This window comes from Trichomycterus rosablanca, chromosome 19, assembly GCF_030014385.1.
Source record: "Trichomycterus rosablanca isolate fTriRos1 chromosome 19, fTriRos1.hap1, whole genome shotgun sequence".
In the NCBI taxonomy this organism is placed as follows: domain Eukaryota; kingdom Metazoa; phylum Chordata; class Actinopteri; order Siluriformes; family Trichomycteridae; genus Trichomycterus; species Trichomycterus rosablanca.
The window spans coordinates 28,383,029-28,393,891 of record NC_086006.1 but is presented as its reverse complement, the minus strand read 5'-3'; the positions used below and the strand labels follow the sequence as shown (position 1 = coordinate 28,393,891).

Here is a 10,863-nt window from a genome sequence, read left to right as displayed (position 1 = left end):
TTATTTATTTATTTATTTATTTATTTATTTATTTATTTATTTATTTATTTATTTGTTTATTTATTTATTTATTTATGTATTTATTTATTTATTTATTAGGATTGTAACATCATGTTTTACACTTTGGTTCCAGTCATGACTGTACAGGTAGTTACTGCTTACACAAGATTCATCAGTTCAAGTTTAATATCATGAACTATTTAGTGTCTCCAGTTCACCTCACTTACACGCCTTTGTGCTGTGGAAGGAAACCGGAGCACCCGGAGGAAACCCACACAGACACGGGGAGAACATGCAAACTCCACACAGAAAGGACCCGAAACACCCCACCTGGGAATAGTTGTTATTATTATATTATATAATAACAACTATTATATAACTAATATTAACTATTATATAAAATAATAATTATTATAGTAACTATTATTTATAAATAGTTTTATTATTTAATTTATTATTTCATTTTATTTGTATTACAGTTATATTAACTATTATTTTATCAATATTATAATTATTAATTTATTATTATTATAATATTGTTATTTCTATTATTAGATTTATTAACATTTTATGTATTGTCATTTTATTACTATTATAATAATTATTACATTTATTACTAATAATAGTTGTATTATTATGATTTTTTTATTTATCTTATTTTATTTTATTTTTTTAAAATAATTTTATTGTGGGTTTTCTAAAATAGGCAGCATCAAACTAAAGCAACTGAAATGCTTTGTTTGTACTGAAAGCTTCATAATGTCGTGTCACTTTGTACCATGTCCTCATAATTCCTCGTTACTTTTATTTATTATTATTATTTTACTCTTATTATTATCATTTTTGTATTATTTATTATTATTATTATTAATAATATTATTATTAGTATCGTTATTATTATTTATTATTATTATTGGTAATATTATTTATTATTATTATTGTTATTGTTATTATTATTATTGTTGTTATTATTTATCATCATTATCATTATCATTATTATTATTATTATTATTTATTTTTTATTATTGTCATTATTATTATTATTAATATTTATTTTTAATTATTATTTAGTAGTATTATTATTATTAATATTTATTATTATTATTATTTTTTTTTTTTATGTTATTATTATTATTGTTTATTATTATTGTTTATTATTATCATTATTATTATTATTATTATTTATTATTATTTATTTATTATTATTAATATTTATTATAATTATCATCAATATTATTATTATTATCATTATACTATTATTGATATTATTATTATTAAATGATGCACGCCAAAACAACCTGGTCCTGACCAATCACAGTTTGGGGCACTTGATGTGGGCGTGGTTTTGCAGGAGCGCTGTTTGTGTAGTGAAGCTTCAGCTCTGCGGAGTTCCGCACAAAATGAAGCGTAAAGCGCTCCGAGAATGAGATTCGATCTAAACACACTTACAGAAGCGACCCGGACTGTACCATCTGTACTAAACATGGGGGTTTGGGTTTACATCACAGCTTTACTATCATCATTTTTACTCTTTAGAACAGTATTAAGTTTCTCTCTGTTATGATATTACGGTGTTTATTGTTGATTTATATTTATTTGTAACAGAATGAGCATGTTAGTGAAACAGAAACCTGTTTGGATGGAATAACACCCCTGTTTCTGTAGCACAGCAGTGTGACGGACTGGGCTCTGTGTGTGACGGGCGCTGAGAGCGTTAGAATAAATATTAGAATAAAATCATTATAAAGAAATTCATCAGGATTTATAAAGAATGTCAGTCACATTTTCATCCACACGCCCGAGAGGGAAAGCAGATGTGACCCAGCAGAGCATCCAGAAGGTCAATATAATATTTAGGGAATGTGATTTATTTAATAGGGTTTGTATTTATTGTGAGTTTATTAGTTATATTTGTGTTTAATGTTGTGGAAGCAGAACAATAAGTAATAAGTGATCTTAAAAGTTGTAAAAGTAAAGTAAAAGTTGCAGTTGCAAGTAACAGTTGCTTTTATGTTAAAATGAACGTGTTTTAATGTATAAGGATTCATTCTTTTAATTTTACTGGTTCTGTTTGATGTATTATTTATAAATTTATGTTCATTTCGACGAATGTAAATGTGATATTTTAAACCTTATAAGAAAATCTGACCATGATCTGAACCTTAATTTGCTGCCTTCACAGTCTCCGCTCTTTTAGAAATCTCCTCCACAAGGTTAGTGTGTCTGTGGAGATGTCTACACATTTAGGGGTCAGGCACTGATGTCAGACCAGAAGCCCTGGCCCTGGAGTGTCAGATCGTGTCTTTATGGACTCAGTCATGCTGGACCAGGAATGGGCCTTCCCTAAACTGTTAACACAAAGTCGGAGGCGTCTAATATATTTTACAGAAATGATTCTATTTAGTTGTTAGCTGGAATGTCGATTGTGCCTGACTATATGGAGACACAATACAAAAGATCATAGAAAGCATTACTAGAAGGATTCAGGGTTCAAGGGTTTGGAATGGGACGTCCAACAAGCTTATGGTCGGGTGTCCACATACTTTTGGCTGTATAGTGTGTACAGACTGAGCTCAGACGTTGTGTGTTTATTTCTTACCCAGATGCTGGATGAAAATCACCACCTGATCCAGCGTATCATGGACTATCAGAGCAAAGGAAAAACCACAGAATGCACACAGTGAGTATTAAACTCACAACCTTCTGATGGTCCTGGTCCATGTTGACTGTGTGACTGGAGGGCCGTTACTCGTCTGAACTCGTCTTGATGTTGATGGAACCAGTTTGAGATGAGATTAGATTCCACTGGATTTGGTTGTTCTTGTTTTTCTTCAGGTATCAGCAGATCTTACACAGGAACCTCGTGTATCTGGCAACCATCGCCGATTCCAACCAGAACATGCAGTCATTGTTACCGGCGGTACGTTATACTCATCCAATTAAACTAAACAGCTTTAAACAGCTTCTTCTTTCTTTCTTTTATTTTTTTTATTATTTTTTCTTTACTTTACATTTACTTTTTTTGTCATTTAGCAGACAGCAGAAACCTGGCAGTGATGGGGCTTGAATCAGCGACCTTCTGATTACTAGTTTAGTACTTTAAGTTCTAGGCTACAACTGACTTTTTTGTTTATTTTTTAATTTTTCTTTCTTTATTTTTCTTTTTTTCTCTTTTTCTTTGTTTATTTTTTTTATTTTTTCTTCTTTGTTTATTTAGTAATTTTTTTTGTTTTTATATTTCTTTATTTTATTTTTTATTTTTCTTTCTTTGTTTTTTTATTTTATTTTTTATTTTCTGTCTTGCTTTGTTTATTTTTTTGTCTTTTATTGTTTTTTTTATTATTTATATCTGTGTTCTTTCTTTCATTTTTTAATTGTCTTACTTTTTATAATGTCCTTTACTGTGGCTTATCACTCCTTTACTTCTCTGTGCCTATATAAACAAATCTAGTTTGACTGCATTTGTTAAATAGTACCTGGAACAGTTGTCAGTTGCCTAGGTCACTGTTGTTAATCACATGGATGAAGGAATGCAGGAGCTTATTTGCTGCTTGGCAGCTCTAATTCCACTGTGATATGAAGCTCACTTGACTGTGTGCAGCGCCACAGCCCATCACCCATCACTCATGTCTTTTTTGGTTCCTCTCAGCCTAATGTGACAGTTTACTGATTTACTCTATATGGGCACAGAGAAGTCCCTAGATACAGTCATAATCAGTAATGAGGAACTATCATTTATGTTTGTGTTCTAACCGTGTGTGTGATCCTTTTTTGTCTCCTGAAGCCTCCGAATCCGGGGGTGGGGATGGGCGGAGGTGGTCTGAGCGGAGCTGGACTGGGCGGAGGTGGACTGGGCGGAGGTGGTCTGAGCGGAGCTGGACTGGGCGGAGGTGGTCTGGGCGGAGGTGGACTGGGCGGGTCTCTACATTCTCAGAGTAACCTGAATGACAACATGGCTCCGTCATCACTGATCCAGAACCAGATGAGTAACGGTGAGCTGAACTGTCGTCCTGTCTCACTCCACACTGCATGTCTAACTGCATCACTGCTGTCTCACCTCACTGTCTCTCTGTGGCCGTGTGATAATTCCTGTGATGTTCCTCAGTCTCTATGATGCATCAGCAAGGTGCAGGACCTCATTATTCCTCGTCTGGTGGGCAGCACTACCAGGGCCAGCAGTCTCTGGGCATGATGGCACCTGGTAGCCAAGGCAACAGCATGATGGCACAAAGGCCTATGGGAAGCTATCATCCGGCTCAGCAAGGTACGTCTCAGCTCCTTCCTGCATCTGGTGGGTTCGGTCCTGGTTTTCTTGGTGGGTTCGGTCCTGGTTTTCTTGGTGGGTTCAGTCCTGGGTTGCTTGGTTGGTTCGGTCGTGGTATCTTGGAGGGTTGAATTCAGGGTTACTTGGTGGGTTTGGTTCTGGTTTTCTTGGTGGGTTCAGTCCTGGGTTGCTTGGTTGGTTTGCTCGTGGTATCTTGGAGGGTTGAGTTCAGGGTTACTTGGTGGGATTGGTCCTGGTTTTCTTGGTGGGTTCAGTCCTGGGTTGCTTGGTTGGTTCGGTCGTGGTATCTTGGAGGGTTGAGTTCAGGGTTACTTGGTGGGATTGGTCCTGGTTTTCTTGGTGGGTTCAGTCCTGGGTTGCTTGGTTGGTTCGGTCGTGGTATCTTGGAGGGTTGAATTCAGGGTTACTTGGTGGGTTTGGTTCTGGTTTTCTTGGTGGGTTCAGTCCTGGGTTGCTTGGTTGGTTTGCTCGTGGTATCTTGGAGGGTTGAGTTCAGGGTTACTTGGTGGGATTGGTCCTGGTTTTCTTGGTGGGTTCAGTCCTGGGTTGCTTGGTTGGTTTGGTCGTGGTATCTTGGAGGGTTGAGTTCAGGGTTACTTGGTGGGATTGGTCCTGGTTTTCTTGGGGGGTTTGGTTCTGAGTTGCTTGTTGAATTCAGTCCTGGTTTTCCTGGTGGGTTTGGTCTTGGTTATCTTGGTGTTTGATTTTTCTGATGTAATTTGGCATTTTTTGGAGCAAAAGTCGTAAATCTTGGGACGTTATGTCCGTGAAGGCTCAGAAACAGTTTGTGATGAAGCCAGATATATGTTACTTTACTTGAACGTAGATTTGATGCACCATCTAAAGGAGCTTCATCCACCACTGGTCCTTGTATTACAGCTTGGGAAGCGCTGAACTGGACCATGAATCTTTATGGTCACTATCTGGCTTTGTGTTTCTCGGGCTTTGTTAGATCTCGAAGTGAGTTTTAATATCTGGAGTTTCTGCACACCAGAAATTACTAATATATTTTTCTCGCCTCATTTTTAACATTTCCAATCAACAGGAATTAAATGAATAGAATTATTTCCAATTTTCTAATTACATTGAAGCCTGAAGTTCTGCACCGTCTCTTAACAAACAACAAATCAAATCTAAACACCCCAAACTCAAATAATATAATATAATATAATCACACGTTGGCATTAGAGCCCCTCTTTTTACCCCGTGCTCATTCAGACTGGCACATTCGGGGCGTTTGACCAGATCGGATCATTCTAACGGTTCGGGTGTCGCCCTGTGTTTCAGGATCGCAGTACATGGCTCAGGAGGAGTTCTACGGAGAGCAGTACGGACACGCTCCGAGCTCCAGTGAGCCCATAAACCAGCACTATTACCCTGATGGTAATCACACAGATCCCCCCCCCCCATACACACATGTTTAGATCCGCTCTGAATTATTTTGGTGTGCTGAAATCCCAGATCTGACCATTTATTTTATTGTTTATCACCTTCGGTACTAAATTAGGTCCTGAGAACTGCACATGGTCCTTTGTTTGTGCATTAGATGAGCTTAGGCAATGACTATGGCCAAAAGTCTGTGGACACCACTCTTATTTATTAAATTCCGGATGTTTTAGCCACGCCCTTTGCTTACCAGTGTGTCTAATCAGTTTTATGAAACGCGTTTTATTTTAAATCTACTTTTTAACCACATATTAAGTTCCTTTTTCCCTGCAGGTCATGGCGAGTATTCGTACCAGCAGTCCACGTATGGTGAGCAGAGCTATGAGAGAAGCTTTGAAGACTCATCACAGCATTATTATGAAGGCGGTAGGTATTAAAATATGCTTTAATTAATTCAGCTCGCTTGGTGTTGTCTCAATTTTCTTCCCGAGTCTTACCGGACTTGGCACAGTTTTATGCCTTTTATTCATTGTTGGGCCCTTGAGCAAGGCCCTTAACCCTCTCGGCGCCCTACAGTGGCTGCCCCTGGACCTTCCCTAAACTGTTGCTACAAAGTTGAAAGCATATGATTTCCTTTCTATAAGTGATTTATTACACCTGTTAGTAACTGTGATTAGTTGATTGGTTTATTGGTTGATTTGTTGGTTAATTAATTGATTGATTGATCGGTGTTTTGATGTTTTCGTTGCAGGAAACCCTCAGTATAACCAACAGCAGTCTCAGTATCAGCAGAGCTCAGGTCAACAACAAGCGTTCAACCAACAACAGTACCAATCAATCAACCAATCACAATCCGGATACAGCAACCAGGGTTACGGTAAGAGCACACACACACACACACACACACACACACACACACACACACACACTGTTCTGTTTGGTTCTGTTCTGTTCTGTTTGGTTCTGTTCTGTTCTGTTCTGTTTGGTTCTGTTCTGTTCTGTTTGGTTCTGTTCTGTTCTGTTCTTTTTGGATCTGTTCTGTTTGGTTCTGTTCTGTTCTGTTTGGTTATGTTCTGTTCTTTTTGGATCTGTTCTGTTTGGTTCTGTTCTGTTCTGTTTGGTTCTGTTCTGTTTGGTTTGGTTCTGTTCTGTTTGGTTCTGTTCTGTTCTGTTCATCTGTTCTGTTCTTTTTGGTTTTGTTCTGTTTGGTTCTGTTCTGTTTGGTTCTGTTCTGTTCTGTTTGGTTTTGTTCTGTTCTTTTTGGATCTGTTCTGTTTGGTTCTGTTCTGTTCTGTTTGGTTCTGTTTGGTTTGGTTCTGTTCTGTTTGGTTCTGTTCTGTTCATCTGTTCTGTTCTTTTTGGTTTTGTTCTGTTTGGTTCTGTTCTGTTCTGTTTGGTTCTGTTCTGTTCTGTTCTGTTTGGTTCTGTTCTGTAGTAATCACTCGTGTCTGAGAGACGCTTATAGTCCTGATTTAGCTCCATCTGATTTCCACCTTTTTGGAGGCTGAAAGAAGCTTTAAGGGGAAGAAGATTTTTATGTGATGATGATGTGAAAGCACCGGCGCATCAGCAGCTACGAGCTCAACCAAAATCATTATTAAATCCTTTCTTGTGCAGGTCCGGGACAGGGCGGTCCGTCTCAGTTCTCTCAGTACCAGCAGGGTCAGAGTCAGCAGTATTCTTCATATCGATCCTCACAGTCCGGACCTGCTACTCAATCACAGAGATCGTTTACTTACGAACAGGTACGACGTGTACACACACCCACACCCACACCCACACCCACACCCACACCCACACCCACATGACGTCCACATGACATCCACACACCCACACAAAAACAGCAGGGTCACATGACCTTTTATAATCCTAACGAGAAGATTATCATACTTCCTTACATTAAACATACCCACTTCCCTCTGGATTGCCTGAAAGTCCCCTCACCGACTGAAGGAACAGTTGTACCTGGACCATGAGATTCAGGAACCCATGGTGATCAGACCCCATAAAATCTTTAATGCCGGGCGCTCGGGTGGCACCGCGGTCCAATGCGCCAGCCCACGACTTCTCTGATCTCAAACTCTTGAGTCTGAATCTCTGCTGTGCTATCGAGCTGGCATTCATGGTTGTGCCTGAGGGAGGGAGTTAGAGTACTTAGGGTTCCTCATTACTGCTGCAAAAGCGAGCTGAGTCACGGAGCGCATAGCATGGATCTCCGTACGCTCTACAGCTCTCCGTGAGAAGCAGCCGGCGACTGCATGTGTGTCTTCAGCTCTTCTTGGCCTCTATCACGATTTATAAGCAGACCAGTGGAGTGTGTCTGTGGAAATTTGTGCCCATTTAGTTAAACGAGCATTTTGACTTTTGCTTTATGTTGAACAGATGAACGGCTGCCTTACGGTTGAGGTTCCGTTCAGTCAGTGGTGGTGTTCTGAGGTGTTTATTGGGGTTGAGGTCGGGACTCTGGGTCTTTATGGAGCTTCTTTAGACAGGGGTGCAGTCAGACTGGTTCCTAAATTCAGCTCCTCCTTCTTTGCAGGGTCAGTTTGGGAACTACCAGCAGTAAGGGTGCACGATGATGGTGAACGTTCAGCAGAAGGATCAGAGGAACGCCGAACCTGCGATGGACTAAAAATAGAGACTGGATTTTGCTCTGGTAACCAGTTTAATACCAGTTTATTAGACTGGGATTTGATTTATTTCCAACTACCTCTGTTTTACTCCTCAGATGCTTTTAGAATTTATATTTCTGTACAGAGAAATGAAAAGCTTATAAATAACGCATGTATACACGCTTTATGGACAAAAGTATTGGGACACCCCTTCTAATTACTGAATCCATTCATTTTAGCTTTGACATCTTTTGGACTGAACGGGATCAGATTCCCACAAATTTTATTTACAAACTAGACTGAAGTAGATCAGTGAAACATTAGGAATCTTTTCTTTCTACTTTTATCAGTGAAATAAAGACTCTTATTTTTACTGCGTTTTACTAAACGTCCCAACTTTTACTGGAAATGTGAGTTTGTGTATTAATCACTCATAATAATTATTAATATTGTGCTTTATATGAACGTTTACACTGATGCTTTGATCTGCGCTTATATTTTATATAAAATATTTATTCTAAATATGAACTTAAATCATGCCGATACGACCTTTCTATATCAGGACAATCTGTTTGATTATAACTGTTTATAATTTAATTACTCTTATATACGACAGGGCCAAATGTTTGTGGACATTTAAACATCCTTCTTTTCTGACTATTCTGGAAAGTTTTGGACCATGACTACTTCCATTCTGCAGGTCAGGCGCTGAATTTAAATGCTACGTTCTGGCCTGCAGTCAGTATTCCAATTCATTCCAAAAGGTTGAAGTCAGGGCTCTGTGAAGGCCAGTTCAGATCTGTTTTTTTTTTATTAACAAAGACCCATCGGTCGGATATTACCAGTGCTACACTGCTCCATAGATCACCGGTGATGTGCTTTACACCAGGACCTTGTTATTGCACGAACATGTGATCCATGAAGCTCCTGATGAGATGTTGTAGCGCTGAAGTTTCTTCCAGAACAAGCTTGGAACTGTAGGCTTATCTGGCTTCATGGTCGAGCTGTTGTTGCTCCTAAAGGTTAGCTATTGGCCAAAGCAACTCTTTGTTGACAGGATGGAATCCCTAAAATCTATAAAAGGGCCACAAGTGCTTTTTTATTTCTATCCTTAATTTTACGGTATGTATGTCACCAAAACGGGTGTCCATATACTTTTGTCCATGTGTGCCTGGTCTGAATGAGCTGTTATACTGAAATTATGGACAGAATTAATAAATGTAAATGCTGCCAAAATACTGAGGCACAATTTATACCGTTAAGGTTTGTTATTAATCACAATATATCGTGATATTGATTATTGAGGCGTCTCTAATTACAGCCTGTTGAGTTCATGTGACTGTTTGTGGATTCAGTTAACGTCACGTTTATTTCACTTTATTTCACGTCCTGACCTTGGCAGAGAGACCACTGTTCCACGAACTTTTTAACAGCTACACTCGAACTGTTCCTATTTATATGGACGCCAAAAAATCACTAATGAGGAATCAGTTAATGGACATCATAACACTTTCTGCACTAACAGATCGATCAGCCGAGCTGCTGTCTGTATATTTTAGACCCAGCAGATCTTATTTATGTCAGTTCCATCCTGATCAGGGTTGTGGTGTGTCCATTTTCCCAGGAATTTCTGGATGCAATGCAGTAACCCCCCCCCCCCCCCCCCCCCCAACCTGACACAGCCAAATTACAAATACACCGATCAGCCATAACATTAAAACCACCTCCTTGTTTCTACACTCACTGTCCATTTTATCAGCTCCACTTACCATATAGAAGCACTTTGTAGTTCTACAATTACTGACTGTAGTCCATCTGTTTCTCTACATGCTTTGTTACCCCCTTTTCTCATGCTGTTCTTCAATGGTCAGGACCCCCACAGAGCAGGTATTATTTAGGTGGTGGATGATTCTCAGCACTGCAGTGACACTGACATGGTGGTGGTGTGTTAGTGTGTGTTGTGCTGGTATGAGTGGATCAGACACAGCAGCGCTGCTGGAGTTTTTAAATATCGTGTCCACTCACTGTCCACTCTATTAGACACTCCTACCTAGTTGGTCCACCTTGTAGATGTAAAGTCAGAGACGATCGCTCATCTATTGCTGCTGTTTGAGTCGGTCATCTTCTAGACCTTCATCAGCGGGCACAGGACGCTGCCCACGGGGCGCTGTTGGCTGGATATTTTTGGTTGGTGGATGATTCTCAGTCCAGCAGTGACAGTGAGCTGATAAAATCAGTGGAGCTGATAAAATGGACAGTGAGTGTAGAAACAAGGAGGTGGTTTTAATGTTATGGCTGATTGCACTGCTAGGGATTTGAACCCTGGAATTCGAGCCCAGCCAAAGTGGACTAGTGTAATTTATTTTAACCTGCATTTTCAGTTCAGCTTCACATGTTTTTTATTTTTACTGTTTTACAAATGAATTGTAATACAGAACTAAACAATAATTTTGTTTTACCAGTTTGGATAAACCTTAAATTTGCTTTGTTTTACTGCACGTCATTTTTTGTATGATTTATTTATTTATTTCTATCAGTTTTGTATTTTTATATGCTAATATTTATTGATATTTTTACAGT

At 38.9% G+C, this 10,863-nt stretch overlaps 1 protein-coding gene across 1 annotated transcript; it reads left to right on the top strand.

Moving 5' to 3' along the window:
* The first annotated feature begins 1,755 nt into the window (after positions 1-1,755).
* Positions 1,756-8,255, top strand: LOC134333224 (calcium-responsive transactivator-like). The gene is made up of 11 exons (XM_063015103.1): positions 1,756-1,840; positions 2,604-2,680; positions 2,836-2,920; positions 3,785-3,815; positions 3,891-3,992; positions 4,106-4,291; positions 5,573-5,668; positions 6,005-6,097; positions 6,423-6,548; positions 7,289-7,416; positions 8,211-8,255. Exons 1-11 carry the CDS (start codon positions 1,772-1,774, stop codon positions 8,235-8,237), a joined length of 1,020 nt encoding a protein of 339 aa, XP_062871173.1. The 5' UTR covers positions 1,756-1,771; the 3' UTR covers positions 8,238-8,255.
* Positions 8,256-10,863: the final 2,608 nt, after the last annotated feature.

Bases quoted from the DNA above. Each gene is read 5' to 3' on its own strand.
- LOC134333224 (XM_063015103.1), top strand. From the start codon at position 1,772: ATGTCAGTCACATTTTCATCCACACGCCCGAGAGGGAAAGCAGATGTG. The intron at 2,921-3,784 runs GTACGTTATACT...TGTCTCCTGAAG, and splicing joins TGCAGTCATTGTTACCGGCG to CCTCCGAATCCGGGGGTGGG. The intron at 3,993-4,105 runs GTGAGCTGAACT...GATGTTCCTCAG, and splicing joins CCAGAACCAGATGAGTAACG to TCTCTATGATGCATCAGCAA.